General features: G+C 45.2%; 1 protein-coding gene across 1 annotated transcript in view; it reads left to right on the top strand.

Annotated features, from left to right (window-relative positions):
• Positions 1-17,833, top strand: part of LOC122923951 (ras GTPase-activating protein 1) — a gene marked incomplete at its 5' end in the record, with an annotated part of 38,024 nt that extends 20,191 nt beyond the window's left edge. Inside the window, 3 exons of the mRNA XM_044274838.1 lie at positions 11,648-11,725; positions 15,240-15,374; positions 17,049-17,833. Of these exons, the coding sequence (XP_044130773.1) occupies positions 11,648-11,725; positions 15,240-15,374; positions 17,049-17,132 (297 nt within the window). The remainder of the gene's footprint in view (positions 1-11,647; positions 11,726-15,239; positions 15,375-17,048) is intronic.
• Between the last annotated feature and the right edge of the window lie 1,062 nt (positions 17,834-18,895).

The following is an 18,895-nucleotide window of genomic DNA, read 5'->3' as shown; positions in this document are numbered from 1 at the left end:
TTACCACAGATGCCAGCTTACGGGGGTGGGGGGGGGGGGTTTTCCCTCCCCGGTCCGTCCAGGGCGTTTGGTCTCTATCGGAGTCCAGACTTCCAATCAATATTCTGGAACTGAGGGCGATTCTTCTGTCCCTCAGACACTGGACCCATCTGCTGAGGGGCCACCCTGTTCGGATCCAATCGGACAATGCCACGGCTGTGGCATACATAAACCATCAGGGAGGCACTCGCAGCGATGCAAGAGGTGACCCTCATTCTCCTCTGGGCGGAGACGCACGTGCCGGCCTTATCTGCGATTTACATCCCGGGGGTGGACAACTGGGCGGCGGATTTCCTCAGCCGGTCCACCATCGACCCGGGAGAATGGTCCCTGCACCCAGAGGTGTTCGAAGCCCTTTGTCTTCGCTGGGGTCGCCCCGACGTGGACCTCATGGCCTCCAAATTCAACCACAAGGTCCCCCTATACCTGGCCAGGGCACGGGACCCGAAGGCATACGGCGCCGACGCGCTCGTCCTTCCGTGGCGCGAATTCTCCCTTCTGTACGTCTTTCCTCCTTTTCCCCTCCTGCCACGGGTTCTTCGGAGGATCGCGGCAGAGGGCGTCCCCGCGATTCTAATCGCCCCGGATTGGCCCCGCCGGTCTTGGTACGCCGACCTAATGTTGCTGTTGGCAGACGCACCGTGGCCACTGCCCTCCAGGGAAGACCTTCTCTCTCAGGGACCGATCTTCCACGAGCATTTAGGCTCGCTACGTTTGACGGCGTGGCTATTGAGACCGCCGTCTTAACGCGACGGGGTTTCTCCGCGGACGTAGTCCGCACCATGATCCGGGCTCGTAAGCCCGTATCCTCTAGGATCTGCTATCGGGTTTGGAGGTCCTATCTGGGGTTCTGTGAGTCCCGGAGCATCCCACCTCTCCGGTTTTCTCTTCCCACAATCCTGTCCTTCCTCCAGTCGGGTCTGGACCTGGGGCTGTGCCTCAGTTCTCTGAAGGGTCAGATTTCGGCGCTGTCTATTCTTCTCCAGCGTCCCCTGGCCCCTCTAGGGCCAATTAAGACCTTTTACAAGGGGTGGCTCACTCTGTTCCGCCGTACCGCCCTCCAGTTCCTTCCTGGGACCTGAATGTGGTGCTCTCGGCGCTCCAATCAGCCCCCTTCGAGCCTTTACGGGAGGTCTCCCTTCGCCTTCTGTCCTGCAAGGTCATCTTTCTTGTGGCCGTCACGTCTCTCCGACGGGTGTCGGAGTTAGCGGCTCTTTCTTGCTCCGAGCCTTTCCTGATCTTCCACCAGGATAAGGTTGTGCTTCGGCCTGTCCCGACTTTCCTGCCAAAGGTGGTCTCCGCCTTTCACATCAATGAGGACATCGTCCTTCCGTCGCTCTGTCCCTCTCCTTCCCACCCCAGAGAACGGGAACTGCACCGTCTGGATGTGGTCAGGGCGTTGAGGATTTACTTGGAGGTCACCGGGTCCTTTCGGCGCACGGACTCCCTGTTTGTGGTTCCGGAGGGTTCGCGCAAAGGGTTGGCGGTCTCCAAGGTGGCTATTGCCCGTTTCATTAAGCTGGCGGTGTCTGAGGCTTATCGAGCCAAGGGCAGACCTCCGCCTTTCGGCGTCACTGCTCATTCCACCAGAGCAGTCGGAGCTTCCTGGGCGCAGAGGCATCGGGCCTCGGCTGAACAGTTGTGCAAAGCAGCCACTTGGTCCTCTCTGCACACTTTCAAAAAGTTCTATAGGGTGCATACGCATGCATCAGCGGATGCTGCTTTGGGCCGCCTGGTTTTGCAGGCAGCGGTTTCCTGATGCTCTGGTGGTGTTCCGCCTTGGGTTTGTGGTCCCTCCCTTCTTGGACTGCTCTTGAACGTCCCAAGGTCTGTGTCCCCCAAGGAAAATGGGCGAGAAAAGGAGATTTTTGTATAACTTACCAGTTAAATCTCTTTCTCGCTCTTCCTTGGGGGACACAGCACCCACCCTTCTGTGTTTGGTTACAGGGTTATGGTCTGGCGCCCCGTTGGGTTGCTGGCTGGTTGTTTCCGTTATTGGTTGTTATCCTTTCACTACTTGGACACGCAACTGGTAGCCTCTATCTCCAGGCTGAGGGTATAGCTGATGGAGGAGGGGCTTAACAGTTTTACTTAGTGTCACGCCTCCTAGGGAGCTGAGCTATACCCAAGGTCTGTGTCCCCCAAGGAAGAGCGAGAAAGAGATTTAACTGGTAAGTTATACAAAAATCTCCTTATTGCTCTCCGGCAATATGAAACCAGACAGAGTTTCGGTCCTGGAGTTTTTTGGGTGGGTGTTGTCGTTTTTTGAGAAGTCTTTGACACATGATGTCACTTCCTTTGTAGAGCTGTATGGGGGGGGGGGGGAGAAGCATTGGTTAAATTTGGAGAAAATGTTATGGACTCCCCCCAGTAGTCTATTTCCAGTAGACTTTCCCACAGCATCTGGAGCTGACCATTTTTGAGCAAAAAACCCCAAAAACCTGTCAGGTACACTAGAAAAAAAACTTGACGCCAGCCTCAGACCTATATGGAGAAGAAGTCACCTGACTGATCATGAGTGCATAAAGGCAACCGGTCACATTGAACATGGTGAGCTGCATGTTATAGAGCAGGAGGAGCTGAGCAAGTTGACATAGTTTTATGGGGAAAGATTCAGTACAATTTGTATAAATTGATGTTCAGCTGATCGCTATGGTGGGTACATTTTCAAACCCTTTAAGGTCATTTGTGCACAAGTTTTCCTGCCCCCCCTTTTGCATACAGTGTTGAATTGTGATCCGTACAATATATTTCTGTATTTGTGGATTGTTAATCTTTGTGTTCAGCTTTAGGCTAGTCTCACACTTCCTCCTTAGTTCCGGCAGAGAACAGCCTGCTGGAGCTCTCCGGATGTTACCAGAATGCCCGTCTGCCCCATTGACTGTGTGCAGGGGTTTGTGTCTGGCCAGATCTCCTTCGGACCCCGGCAGGCATTCTGGTAACATTCAGCAATGCCGGAACTGTGACCGGAAGTGTGAAAGAAGCCTCAGCTATAAAGTATCCAGGTTCAGATCTGCCGCCTTTGATGTCGGACTGACTTGTCCAATGACGATACGCTGAGTTCACTTACGCACATGAATATTAACTGATGTCACACAAAAGACCATTCATTTCAGTTTAATCTGTCGGCTTACTCTGTGTACCTATAACCCTTGCTGCATTCTTAGTATACATGCACGAAGTCCAGAATACAATCTAATAACAATTCCTTTTATTCTGGTTGGCACGGGAGGGACATGATGCTGCTGTTATTAACTCCGGAGCTGTAAGAAAACAAGCTTTATTTCCTTTAATCTTATAACTGGAACTGCTTCTGCACTTGTCATTGCATGACTTCCATTTCATTGTAAGTGTAGCTCATCGTTCATCCACTCACTGTACTATAGTCAGAAGAGATGTACAGTCCATCTCAACTGGACTTACTTTAACACCATACAATTAACACAGACTATAATGTGCCTCATCTTACTGTGAGAGCAGGTTCAGTGTATATATCGATCTATCGCTTTACTGATGCCTGGATAGTGCAGACATACAGCACACAGCAGTCATGTCAGCAGCCACATTGACATAACTATGCCTTTAACCACATTAAAACACTTTGGGGAATTGTATTTCTGAAGTCTGAGTACCTATCGCCTCTCCTGACATGTCTGGTTTAGTTAAAGGGGATGTCTAGGAGGATAGGCCATCATGCCCCTCTGCCAATCAGCTGTTCCGCAGTAGCTCCAGTACTGGATCTACACATCTCTGTCCATTACATATTGGAGTTTTGGCGCTACCTCGAAACAGCTGATCGGCAGCGGTGCCAGGTTTCGGACCCCAACTATTCAGATAATGAGGCCGATCAATATTTTTTTTTAAATTGTATTTTCCTGAAAGAAGAGTTCTGGAGCATCTTTACACATACATTTTGTTACGTATAAGTCTACTTTCACACTCTTTTTGGCTTTCCATTTGTGAGATCCGTTCAGGGCTCTCACAAGCGGTTCAAAAAGGATCAGTTTTGCCCTAATGCATTCTGAATGAAAAAGGATCCGCTCAGAATGCATCAGTCCAATCTCCAGTCCGCTCTGAAGGCGGACACCAAAACGCTGCCTGCAGCGTTTTGTTGTCCGCTTGAGAAAACTGAGCCAAACGGATCCATCCTGACACAGAATGTAAGTCAATGGGGACGGATCAGTTTTCTCTGGCCAATAGAAAACTGATCCATCTCCTATTGACTTTCAATGGAGTTAATGACTGATCCGTCTTGGCTGTGTTACAGATAATACAAACTGATCCAATCATGACGGATGCATGCGGTTGTTTTATTGTGACATCGTGACGGATCCGCCCAAAACGCTGATGTGAAAGTAGCCTTAGTTAACGATGTGCAAAGCTTAAAGCTGGTATCAAGTCTAACTTGCTGTATAACATCCTGTTATTTGTCCTGAATATTTTCCATAACTTGACAGCTGGGTGTTATGATTTGGGAAACGAGGGGGGCATTACCCTATACAGTCTTGACGCTGTCTAATCAGTATCATACTGGTGTCATAAATTCCAAGTCTGCACAGCACAATGCAGAGTTCTAAGAAAAGATGCTCCACAATCATTGCATGTTGAATATACATATTAACTAAATTAGACCGGTCAGGAGAGCTGATAGTTTGTAGCCATTTAAAGGGGTTGTCCCATTAGACACTGGTCCCTTATCCACAGGATAGGGCAGGGATCAACAACCTTCGGCACTCCAGCTGTCCAGAAACTACAACTCCCAGCACACGTTCTCAGCTCTTCTCGGAGCTCCCGTAGAAGTGAATGGAGCATGCTAGGAGATGTAGTTTCCCAGCAGCTGGAGTGCTGTAGATTGCTGATGCCTGGGATAGGGGATAAGTGTCTGATGGGGTGGGGGTTATTGAGTTCCCCGGTTTGAGTGGAACAACGGTCACTTGTGCACGCCTTCTTCTCCATTTCACTCTATTGGACTGTCATATACTTTGCTGTCTCCGGCAGTGCCATAAAGTTGAGTGGTCGTGAGCGCTGCACCATTCAAATGGGGCAGCCCAAGCCTTTGGATGGAGCATGTGTTTGTAATGGGAAAACTCTTGAGTAACACCATGAAAATAAAGGCTGACTGACCCCTACTAGGCCACAGCTTTTTATTTCTGCAAAAAAAAAAAACTCCTTCAAATGTTAGTTGTAATTTAATGAAAATGATGGGCAATTATGGGCAGATTGGCGATAGACCCTACAGGGAAATGTCCTGGTGGGCCGATGTCTAGGGGGCCGCCCAAGCCCCCCTCTTAGCCGACATACATAAAGATCTCATGCTCTCAGCATTAATGTTGGAGCATCAGGCACTTATGCACCTGGCCAGCGGCTGAAGGTGCCCTCCTGAATTCAACTGTATTGCTGTTCTCGAGGCAATTAACCCCTTAGGGACACAGCCTTTTTACACCTTAGGACCAGGCCATTTTTTGCAAATCTGACCAGTGTCACTTTAAGTGATGATAACTTTAAAACGCTTTGACTTATCCAGGCCATTCTGAGATAGTTTTTTCGTCACATATTGTACTTCATGACACTGGTAAAATAAAGTTAAAAATATTATTTTTTTTTGCATAAAAAAGTGTCAAATTTACCAAAAATTGGGAAAAATTAGCAAATTTCAAAGTTTCAGTTTCTCTACTTCTGTAATACATAGTAATACCCCTAAAAATTGTGATGACTTTACATTCCCCATATGACTACTTCATGTTTGAATTATTTTGGGAATGATATTTTATTTTTTGGGGATGTTACAAGGCTTAGAAGTTTAGAAGCAAATCTTGAAATTTTTCATAAATTTACAAAAACCCAATTTTTAGGGACCACTACAGCTCTGAAGTCACTTTGCGAGGCTTACATAATAGAAACCACCCAAAAATGACCCCATTCTATAAACTACACCCCTCAAGGTATTCAAAACTGATTTTACAAACTTTGTTAACCCTTTTAGGTGTTGCACAAGAGTTATTGGCAAATGGGGATGAAATTTGAGAATTTCATTTTATTGCCTAATTTTCCATTTTAACCAATTTTTTCCACTAACAAAGCAAGGGTTAACAGCCAAACAAGACTGTATATTTATTGCCCTGACTCTGCCGTTTACAGAAACACCCCATATGTGGCCGTAAACTACTGTACGGCCACACAGCGGGGCGTAGAGTGAAAGGTGCGCCGTTTGGTTTTTGGAAGGCATGTTTTGCTGGACTGGTTTTTTGACACCATGTCCCATTTGAAGCCCCCTGATGCACCCCTAGAGTAGAAACTCCATAAAAGTGACCCCATCTAAGAAACTACACCCCTCAAGGTATACAAAACTGATTTTACAAACTTTGTTAACCCTTTAGGTGTTGCACAAGATTTAATGGAAAATAGAGATACAATTTCAAAATTTCACTTTTTTGGCAGATTTTCCATTTTAATATTTCTTTTCCAGTTACAAAGCAAGGGTTAACAGCCAAACAAAACTCATTATTTATGGCCCTGATTCTGTAGTTTACAGAAACACCTCATATGTGGTCATAAACTGCTGTACTGGCACACGGCAGGGCGCGGAAGGAAAGGAATGCCATACGGTTTTTGGAAGGCAGATTTTGCTGGACTGGTTTTTTTGACACCATGTCCCATTTGAAGCCCCCCTGATGCACCCCTAGAGTAGAAACTCCAAAAAAGTGACCCCATTTTAGAAACTACGGGATAGGGTGGCAGTTTTGTTGGTACAAGTTTAGGGTACATATGATTTTTGGTTGCTCTATATTACACTTTTTGTGCGGCAAGGTAACAAGAAATTGCTTTTTTGGCACCGTTTTTTTTTTTTTTTGTTATTTACACCATTCATCTGACAGGTTAGATCATGTGGTAATTTTATAGAGCAGGTTGTCACTGACGCGGTGATACCCAATATGTATACAATTTCTTTTATTTATGTAAGTTTTACACAATTTCATTTTTAAAACAAAAAAAATGTTTTAGTGTCTCCATAGTCTAAGAGCCATAGTTTTTTCAATTTTTGGGCGATTATCTTAAGTAGGGTCTCATTTTTTTGTGGGATGAGATGATGGTTTGATTGGCACTATTTTGGGGTGCACATGACTTTTTGATTGCTTACTATTACACTTTTTGTGACGGAAGATGACAAAAAATGGCTTTTTTTACACCGTTTTTATTTTAATTTTTTTTACGGTTGTCATCTGAGGGGTTAGGTCATGTGATATTTTTATAGAGCCGGTCAATACGGACGCGGCGATACCTAATATGTATACTTTTTTTTTTATTTAGGTTAGTTTTACACAATTTCATTTTTGAAACAAAAGAAATCATGTTTTAGTGTTTCCATAGTCTAAGAGCCATAACTTTTTCAGTTTTTGGGCGATTATCTTGGGTAGGGTATGATTTTTGCGGGATGAGATAACGGTTTGATTGTTACAATTTTGGCGTAGATGCGACTTTTTTGATCACTTTTATTACCTTTTTTGGGAAGTAAGGTGGGCAAAATTCCAATTTCATCATAGTTTTTAATTTTTTATTTTTATGGCGTTCACCGTTCGGGTAAAGTAACATTACCGTTTTATAGATCAGGTCGTTACGGACGCGGCGATACCAAACATGTGTAGAGAATTTTATTTTTTTCATTTTTAATCAGTGATGAATGTGTTTTTTGATTTTTACTTTATTTTCACTTTTTTCACTTTTTTTTTTTTTGACCCAGACCCACTTGGTTCTTGAAGATCCAGTGGGTCTGATGTCTGCATAATATAGTACAGTACAATATATATTGTACTGTACTGTATTTTACTTACACTTTGTCTGAACAGATCTATGCTTTCAGCACAGATCTGTTCAGCACCATGGACAGCAGGACGCCTGAGAAGGCGACCTGTTGCCATGGGAACCTTCCCCGTCTGCTCAGTAGTTGCCAGAACTTCGCAGACGGGGAAGGGTAAGGACGGGGCTTGGGGGCTGCCTGGAAGCTCTCTCCCTCTCCATCGGGGGACTGCAAAGGCACAGCAGCCCCCCGATGGGAGAGGGAGGGAGCTCCCTGAGCTGTTAACCTTTTCCATACAGCGGTCCGTACGGACCGCTGTATGGAAAGGGTTAAACGGCTGACATCGCATCACCGATGTCAGCCGTTTATACCAGGGTGCTGGCACCCTGGTATACCCACTAGACGCCAACGATTACGCAATGGGAGGCGGGCGGGGGATTGCGATCCCGCCTACCGCACCGCCCGCAACCCTCCCCCTGCACCTCCCACCGTGCTCAAATAACTCAGGGGTGCAGGGGGAGGGATACTGGAAACAATTTTTAATCCTAAAGTTTCTGATCCCCGCGGTCAGGGACCGCGGGGATCAGAAACTGCAGAAATCGCAGCAAACCGCAGGTCTGAATTGACCTGCGGTTTGCCGCGATCGCCGACATGGGGGGGGGGGGGGGGGTCACGGGACCCCCCCGCGCTTTTAGCCTAGGTGCCTGCTCAATGATTTGAGCAGGCACCGGGTTCCGATCACTGCCAGCCGCACGGCAGTGATTGAAAATGCACAGGGCGTACATGTACGCCCTGTGTCCTTAAGTACCAGGGCACAAGGGCGTACCTGTACGCCCTGTGTCCTTAAGGGGTTAAACATTGATAGTGTGGTGCGGGTGGCAGTATTTTGTGCTGCATTGTGGTATTTGGTTCTGCTGGGCGGTATTTTGCTTTGCACTACGGTATTGCTAGCCCTACCATTTTCTGCCACTTTGGACCTGCGTACACCATGTGGCCACTTAGTGACCCTGAGGAAAAATTTCCAGTCTGCCCCTCTGGACAAGACATTTTTCTTATTTCACATATAGTGCGTTTTTATGTCCATTACATTTTTTTAAATCGCTGCATGCTTTGGTTTAGTGTTTTTATGCAGGGTTTTCCCATAGTTGTCTCCATAGGGCAAAAAAATGGTTGTCGGACGTGTAGTAAAAATGTATTTATCATAAAAAAAAAATTCAAAAAATGCTTTATATCAGCGTTTTCTACACATAAAAAAACAGACCAAATTTGTGTGTGAAGGAGGCCGAACAGTGTGAAATTTATACACAATGCAGATTTTTCATTTTTGACCAGTTTTCTAGCAGCCGATAAAGAGGACCTGTCCCCTCTCCTGACATGTCTGTTTTAGTAGCGATTTGTATTCCTTATGTAATAACCATTCTGTTGCACCTTTTTTTATGACTGTGATGTTCCTTCCTTTGTTATTCCTTCTAAAAGTTAGGAATAAATTACTAGCAGTTAGCAGTGAAGGTAACATCCATCCGGACCTTCATTGTTACAACATGAGGAACTCAAGTAGTTAATAAACACTTGTCAGGTGTCAGGAAAGGTTACAAGAATTCCTTTCCATCTGGGCTATGTGAAGATTACTACTGCAGCACCACAAGTCTGTCTAGCCCAGACATTACTGTGAGAGCCTGTATTTAGCTTGACCGCTTTACATGGACTGATGTCAGGTAATTATCGGGAATGAACCAGACAATCCCAATAATTGCCTGATCATCAGCAGACATAAGGGCTGCGTTTAGACTTGGCAGTCACCTCCGCTGTATGGGGACAAGTGGACGCTAGAGTGAGGGGGGGCGGCGGCTAGCGCACCTGCCAGTCACAGGAACAGGGGTCTTGTGTTGCTCCGTTTGAATGGAGCAGCAGCACACATATGTGACAGGACAACCCCTTTAAGATCAGCTGTCATGTGATCTCTAATGGTAGTTATGATCGTGCAGACATCCAAGACATCCAGCAAGATTTGCAAGCAGTTGGCAACTGATATATCACAGCACTTTACAGGCTGTACCTAATCCATCACAAAGTGTGATTTGCTCTCTGCTTTCTAGTCTAGTGATGTTCTGACCCAGGCATGTGACCGCTCCAGCCAGCAACCACTGCATTGGTCGCACATCCCTGTGTAGGAAAGTCATCGCTGGACCAGGAAGAAGAGAAAGCGATGGGGCAATGGGCAGCGGCTGTATGGGAGTGGCAGGGTCTGCTTATTTATGTTTGAGCAGCACTACTAGCAGTTTAGGCCATATTTAGTTTTTTCTGATGAAAGTCCTAGTTGCCCCTCTGATCCCCTGCCATTCCTGTTCCAACACTTCAATGTCAGCACAGGAAATGTAGCAGTCAATCACTGGCCGCGGCGTGGTGACCTGCTTCGGGCACTGACTGAGCACTCAAGGTCAGTTTTGCAAGCGATTGTTGGGGAGGAAGCGTTCCTTCCCAACCAGAGCCTGCTTGTCAGTGGAGGAGATCACTGAATGTAAACGCTAATGCCATCGCTCGTCCCCATACAGACTCATTGTTTGCCGGCAGCAGATGTTTACAAAGCACGGTCTGCTGCCAGCAAACAACGATTATTGTGACCGCATGAATGATGTGATTACCCGATGAACAAGCATTTCATTTGTTCATTGGGTATTCGGCGGCACTTTTACACCGCCAGATAATCGCTAATGTGTGTTCCTATGAACACTTGTTGGCAATCATCTGGTTGATAATCGGCTCGAGTAAAGGACCCCTTACATTTCAGTGTTAAAGGAAATATATCATTAGACAATTACCCATTGTTGAAATCATGTTCTTATGTTTAACATATTTTTAAAGAATTTTTTACTTCAATATTTTTAATTTGCCATGTCAATATCTATCTATATTTTTAGCAAAAACCATAAAATCTGGCAGTTTTCAAACTGGACACTATGCCTAATAATAGGACGCCACTTCTACTTTACTGCAGTTATCTGCTTATCTATATACAGAGGTGGTATCATTACAGGCAGGATTAGAACAAAAGATAAGAGGATCCACCATTCACAATAGGTGATTGTCAAAGCCTATCTATCCTTTCCTTGTACAATGACCACTGCACAGGTCACAGGGCATGCCTAGAAAATTCCCCCACAGAAGTCCCCACCTGACCATTGTGTCTATGGCCCATGGGGCTGCTGTAAAGCCACTTTCTCAATGCTGTCTAAATAAGTACAGCTCAGATGGACGACCCCTTAATCATGTTCAGGAAATAGAATGTTGGTGACACATTTCCTTTAAGAGGGACCAGGAGGTGGAGACCACCATTGGCCCCAGGAAGCATCAGAACAGGAGTGGCATGGGACTGGTGAGGTATTACTGCTGTTATTTTTAAGTCACTCTATTTTTGGCTGGACAACCCCTTTAATTTCCCTGTAAGAATTGATTACACCACCAAAGCGATAGCAGCTGACGCTATACGAGAGCCGGTGTGTGGCTAGTAGACATGATGTATAGCGCTGCTGTAGATGTTTGTTCAGTACCTGGACCGTATGCTCTTTCCACACATTACACTTACCATTTCTACATCCTTTACAGTTGTCGTGTTTGTGCATCTATAACTAAATGGCAGTAGTGCAGGTGATGTGTGTAGATCTGGGGTGTGTTGTGTATCATGACGAGTACCTGAAAGCTGTAGCTGGCATTACTGGACTGCACCCTCTCCATTACTCATGAAGCAGTGATCCTTTTTAGACACAGCTGCACTCACACTTGTTTTATCTTTTCCCTTTTTTTTTTATTTTTTAGGAACCTTACATGGAAGGAGTGAATCCATTCATTAAAAGTAACAAACACCGCATGATCATGTTCTTAGATGAACTTGGGGTGAGTGTTCATATCTGACAGTGATTGAGTTGTGGTGACACAACTGTGATAGCTTGAGGGAAATAATTTCAAAATTAAAGGGTGTATATACTTACCCGGCTCCCCTCACCGCACCTGCTTCTCCCCATATGCAGATGAAAACATCCGGTGTCGGGGGGGGGGGGAAGCAGACAATGGCAAACGGGGATGAGCCTCCCTAGCATCGCATGTGACGCTAGGGAGGCTCATCACCGTCTCCGCCTGCCATTGGCTGCTCCTCCCTGACGCCGGATGTTTTCATCTGTTCACGGGGAGAAGCAGCAGCTGCGCGGAGTAAGTATATTTCCTGTGAGGGGCCCGGCACATGGGGGGCAGTTTATGGTATTGGATAACCCCCTTTTAAGAAAAACAAAAACAATGAGGCAGTATTGTGTGGGTACTTCTATGGGGTAATGTTACCCGGTCACTAGGACTGTGGTAAGCAAACTGATGTGAGGAGGATTGCCCTTCCTATTCTGTGAAGGGTCAAAATGCATCTCTTAAATAACAAGTGTACTTGAAAGTGAGATTGGATGGCAGAGGTCAGAATACCCGCCGTATGCAGCGGCCAGAGGGTGTGGTTATGAAACCAGTTGTGTGGACTGTGCTAGCACTAGTCTCATCTGAATACCCCTTTAAGATGGAAAGCTGAGTTTTCCAGGACTAACTGTCCTTTTACACAGACCGTTTAATTAGAATTGCCTGATTGTCGGCAGAGATGAGCTGGATTTACATGTGGCAATCGCCTTCACTGTATGGGGCCAAGCGATCACTACAGCGACCACCTGTCCCCATAGAAAATCATTTATTTTGGGCAGCAAATTCTGGTTTGGCCAATCTGCTGTACAGAAACGATGATTTTTGGTTCTGGCTGACTGAGAATTTGCTTGTTCATTGGGTACCACCGGCGCCTTTTACACAAGCCAGTTATCGGGAATGAGTGTTTCTACAAGCGCTTATCCCCTATAAATGGCCTGATTATCGGTCAGTGTAAAAATGAGATTTTTGTATTCAACTGTAAAATCCTTTTCTTACTGTTTATTGGGGACTTAACATGTCCACAAAATGGGTCTGCATCCATTCCGCAATTTTGCGGAACAGGTGCGGACCCATTCATTTTTAATAGGGCCGGAATGTGCTATCCGGATCCGCACAAAGTACGGGCGATGTGCGGTCCGCGGAATGCACATTGGCAGTGTCAGTGTTTTGCGGATCCAAAAAACACATACAGACGTGTGAATGGACCACAAGTATTAAAGAAAAAAAATAATGCTCCTCCCACCTGCAGTCGGTTTTTACACCGGCATTAGGATCAGCCAGCAAAAGTCAACTGGAGGCGATTACAAAAATTCAGTTTTCTCGCTAGGAGACCTAGATGGGCTGCACTGCAAGGAAGAGTTGATGGAAGGCTTGGAAAAAAACGGCATGGTCAACAAAAATCCAACAAACTAACCCTGGAGGGAAAAAAAAGAAAACCCATCACACACGAGGTGAACATGAGGATGAAAAGATCCCCATTAGGGAGTACGCTGGTGGGCTGCAGGAATTGTGCATGATGCTGGGTGCACTAAACAGGAGAAGAAAATAAATTGTCGAGGGAAAAACTGGCGAACGAAAACCGTTGGCAAATGGGAGAAATGCCATGGCAGTGGCAAACTTTGGAAAATAAAGACTTAAAGGGAACCTGTCACCGGGATTTTGGATATAGAGCTGAGGACATGGGTTGCTAGATGGCCGCTAGCACATCCGCAATACCCAGTCCCCATAGCTTTGTGTGCTTTTATTGTTTAAAAAAAAAACGATTTGATACATATGCAAATTAACCTGAAATGAGTCCGGTCCCTGACTCATCTCAATATACAGGACTCATCTCAGGTTTATTTGCATATGTATCAAATCGTTTTTTTTACATAATAAAAGCACACAGAGCTATGGGGACTGGGTATTGCGGATGTGCTAGCGGCCATCTAGCAACCCATGCCCTCAGCTCTATACACAAAATCCCGGTGACAGGTTCCCTTTAAGACTGAATCCCCCCAAAAACTGGAAGTAGCACCGTGGTCCTAGACCAGGCTCTGGACTTTTGAAAAATCCTGGCAGCAACAGAAAATCGCCTATGCCACTAGGGCTCAGGGAACTGTAATACTGCGGGGAGACTTATGTAAGTAGTTCCTCGATCCAGGCAGAAACACTTAAGGAAGCTGCCAACTACATGAGAACTGCATAAGAGAAAGTAATGACTGGAGAAAACCTGACAGCTGCAGTGGAATCCAGGCAGGTGCCTCGTATCCATTGTAGAGCCCGACTCAAGCTTTCATGGCTTCCCAAATCAGACCAGCAAAATGCTAGACATGGACGTGGTAGATACAGTGACTAGTGGTCTAGTAGCTGCAAAGATGGCATCCAATCGCTGAAGCTGAGTAACGCATATGGACAAGATAGCGTGCCATTACCTCACCCAAGGCAGGGGAATAAGGTTAGCAGGCTGAAAAATGATGTCCACGGAAACCATCAGATTCCACCGACATAATGGTGAAGTGTGGTCACCTGGAGTGAAACGAGTGCAAAGCCCATGACCAAGAATACACATAGGATGCGGTGTCCAGGGGGCACACTGGGACTCTGTCTATTGAAGAAAAAACACCCTCTTATAAAAATCAAATAGTATATGCCCCCTGGACAGGGGGCTAACGTGAGGTGACCTGATCACTAGCAGGTAACGGCAGATTTATGATCTGCTGATTCGCCTTGTCTTCTAGAGGCAGGGAATGAGCAGCAGACTTGGTCACCCACGGAAACATGTTAGGAAACAGGAGGTTTGAACCGCATGTATTCCCATGAAGAAGCAGCAAAAAGTAAATATAGCAGCTTGTCTGCCCCTTTTTTTTTTTTTTTTTTTTTTTTTTTTTCTTTTTCCTCCCCCCTTTCTTCTCCCCACTTAGCATCATCTCCTAGGGGCAGCAGCTATATCCACGGTCTTCTGTGTCCCCCAATGACATGAGCGAGAAAGGACCTTTAGATATTCATGACTTATCCTTAGGTCCGACACCCCCACTGATCAGCTGTTTCGGGACGGCCAGCCTCCTGAAGCAGACAGCTCTGTACACTGTGTAGTTTCTGGTGCAATGTTCTGCAGCTCAACTTCTATTCACTTAAATGGGAACTGAGCTGCAGTACCCCAGAACAGCCACTACACAGTGGATGTAGCCTTCTACTTCTGACTGTGTCCACTGGCGCCTCAAAAAACTGTTGGACCCCGCTGTGGATCAAAATCTAAGTTCCCCAAAAAAAACTTTAAAATGTAAAGAATAATTCAGTAAGACATGGAATGGAAATAAAATACTGTATATGGTTTAATATACAAGATGGGAATCAACCCCTCTTGTTTGTAATTGTGTATATACAGTGTTATTGGTTGAAATGACTATTAGAACACACCAAATAATGGAATATTGAATCTGGAATGTTAATGGTTAATATATTTTGACTATTTCAGAACGTTCCTGAGCTACCGGATACTACTGAACACTCTAGGACAGACCTGTCCCGCAATTTGGCAGCTTTACATGAGATGTGTGTGGCACATTCTGATGAACTCCGAACCATTAGTAATGAACGAGGTGCCCAGCAGGTAATGTTCCATCGAGCATAGAATCGGGGTCATGCTATGGCGCCGCACGGACATTAGAATTTTCCTGGAGGATCTTTAGTTACAAAGAACCTCTCTGGCTCTTCTGACATGTCTGGTTTAGTAAATATTTAAATTGACTTACATTTTCATTTTCTTAGAGCTCTGCAGTGTTGGTGTGGGTCCTACTGCTGGGACCACTGTCGCTCACAAGAACGGGGGCACCATACACAGTGGAGCCCCCAAAATAAACAGAGCAGCTGGTCAGCCATGCACTGTGCTCACCTATCGCCGGAACTCCCATAGAAATTAGTGGAGTGGCAGGGAGCATGGGGCTCCACAGGGTATAGGGCTTGTGTTCTCTTGGTCAATGGGGGTGCCAGTGGTAGGACCTCCACCAATCTAATAGGATTTGCACCTAGGACTCCAGTGCTGCAGGGCACCTGTGCTAACCACTGGGCCACCATGGTGCTTGGTCCTGCCACCTTAACATTGTTCAACCACTAACAAATTTGACAAGTGGTCCCAAAGAATGAGTGTAAAAGTGTTTTGGACAAAGTATGGTTCACTGCATGCTGTAGGGAAGGAACAAGGGAGCACACAGACTGGGTGTTAGGTCGTTCTGTTTTGTAACTGTTTGTATTTTATTTAGTTCCTTTTCTTACTACACCTTTTCTAAACCCATCGGTGTTTAACCCTTTGACTAGTGTCAAGCATAGTGTGTCTGTTACCTCCAGCCCCCCAGTCACAATGACATTGCATGCTTGGAGAATGCATATGTGACAGGGACACACCCTAGTGACTAGGAATGGTTAATACCCAATGTATGCATACATTTTCAGGAGGAAAGACAAAAAATGAAAATAGACGTGACGGGAGAACAGAAGTGTCCTATCTAAAGCGGGCGTCTAAGCAGACAACCCTTTCCAGAATGTGACCCAGGAGCTGCTCCGGGTACCCCTAGGAAACGGCTGATTATGTTGGGGGAGCCATGTCTAGATATTAGAGGCAACGCAGTGTTAGGGCTCTTTCACACAAGCGAGTTTCCCAGCATCCAGGCTGAATCCTGACTCTTTCATTTCAATGGTTCTGTGCAATGGGTTTTGTTTTTCACAGCATGTTCTATATTCTGCATTTTTCATGCAGCTCTCTGGCTCCACAGAAGTGAATGGGGCTTGTGTGAAAGACATCCAGATGCAGTGAGGTTTTCCACTGATGGTTGCTGGGAGATGTAGATAGATAGTCAGTCTATCGCATATAACCCTGGACGGGAAAAGGCACTGAATGCAAACGGATTGGAACTTGTGTGCAAAATCATCAGTTTTTCCTGGAACAGGTCCTGGCATAATCCGTATTCGTGTGAAAGAGACCTCCTAAGAATGGCTGCAGTCTCAATGGCACCAAGACCTTGTAGGCTCATGAGACGGAGGTTGAGTGTTGGACTCCCGTCTCTTATGTTTACATGCCCTAAAACGGGTCAGCATCCTTTGGCACTCCAGCTGTTGTGAAACTACAATTCCCAACATGATCTATTCATTTCTATGAGCATTCTGAGAAGAGCAGAGGAAGTTGCATGCTGGGTGTTGTAGTTTCACTTTCCCAAAAAGGTCATATGTACACTGGTTGTCTTCATTAGATAGTTTTCATATATTCTAAATAACATTTTTTTTCTTCCAGCATGTCCTCAAAAAGCTTCTAGCAATCACAGAACTACTTCAACAGAAACAAAATCAGTATTCGGTAACGAACAACACCAGGTAGCACACCCTCCTCCGCCTGCTCTGCATGCAAACACCTGGAAATTTCTTCACAATATCACTTCCTTTTTGCTCTTTCCAAAAAACAAGCAAAACAAAATAGCACATGATAGCCACATGTGATGTGTGAGACTATGCAGCAAAAAAAAATAAAACATTTCTGCCGACAACCCTGTGCCAGCAGCGTTAGGGGGTTCCATCTCCGGAAACCTGGTCCACAGAAATTGCACGTTTCACACTTTGAACTGACTTCAAGTCTGAGCCTTCCTCTACTGAACTCAGAAGACCCCAGTTCAGTGCATAATGCCAAAGTCTACAATTCCAAAACCCAGTGGCTGACAGTAGACAAGTTCCGCTCCCTGACGGTCATTTATAACTGGATTTCAAGCTATTTTTATACTGGTATTTTTAACTGGTTTCTGTTATCACTTGCGACTGTTAAACCAACCTGAAAAAATATGTAGTTTTGTCTTCAAAAACTGATGATGAAGCAAGTGCTACTATTTTATTTTTGTCCTGTCTTTCAGGGATCATGTTAAGTTTTGGAAAGATGTTTTATGCATCACTGATTTATGGTAGATGTTTTCCATCAAAGCCATGTATAATGAAAAGCTTTTTGTAAAGTGTTTACACAAGTAAATTGATTTCCTTAAATTTATTGATCGTTGTATTTGATGTGCATGCATTAAACAGTTTTGTAAAGTATTCTCTGGTTCTCTTATTTTTGTCATTTCTGCAGGAACTTCTTACTGAAAATAGCATAAGTGTGAGCTTGTGTCAGTAACTTGCCTGTCACTACTGTAAAACCATCAGGCCTAAGACGGCAATAATATTCACCTTGTGTAGGGATCCTTATATATGCGACTGCCATGTTATGGCTGGTGGGCTCACATTATTTGATCAAAATGTGTGCCAAGAACCTCAGAAATGGCAGTAATTTAATCCATGTATATCTTAAAGGGGTTGGGCAGGGGGTTTTATATTTGATGACCTATCCTCAGGATAGGTCATCAATATCTGACACCCCTGTTTAACGAGGAGGCCGAGCTCTGCTTCCTTGTCTTTACACTACACATCTGAATGGAGTAAGTACTTGCTCACAGTCCTGCTGCATCTTTTGCATTACGGTTGCAGCATCTGCACAGTAAGTGCTGATTAAGGGTACGGTGACACTGGGCACAGCCAGATTCACAGGGGTCTAGTAGTGATCCCAAAGACATAAATGAGGTTACAGCACAAGCCACATGCGTACTACTACTGCGGTACCACTACTATGCTGCGGCCCCATTCATTTCTAATGAATCAACGCTACATTGCGATTCTGGCCACTACAACGGTTGTGCTGCTAGTATAGCCAATGACCTAATTGTCATTTTACAAGGACCAACAATCTGGGCAATGTTCAGGGTGTTAACGATCACCCGGTGAACAAGAAAATGCTCTTTCGTCACCAGATTGTCGTTTTTTTTTTTTTTTTTTGTCCGACACCAAAAATCATTATTTCTGCGCAGCAGCTTGGCCGATTGCTGTAGAGATCAATGCACCCCATACAGAGGAGATAACTACATCTAAATGCAGCTCTAATTTCCCTACCTGGCAATTATTTGGAATATTTTGTTTGTTCCTGATAATCGCCGAGTAAATCAGCCCCATGTAAAAGGACCTTCGGGGGACAGTTTTTTTTTTTTATTGCCTTTTACTCATTTGGGGCTTAAAAAAATGATTTTATTAGTCTTTATTAAATATTGAGCTGTTCTGTCACAAAGG

The sequence above is a fragment of the Bufo gargarizans genome, unplaced genomic scaffold (genome assembly GCF_014858855.1).
Source record: "Bufo gargarizans isolate SCDJY-AF-19 unplaced genomic scaffold, ASM1485885v1 original_scaffold_2092_pilon, whole genome shotgun sequence".
Taxonomy (NCBI): Eukaryota; Metazoa; Chordata; class Amphibia; order Anura; family Bufonidae; genus Bufo; species Bufo gargarizans.
Note: the sequence above shows the minus strand (reverse complement) of the source record. Positions and strands in the feature narration are given on the sequence as shown.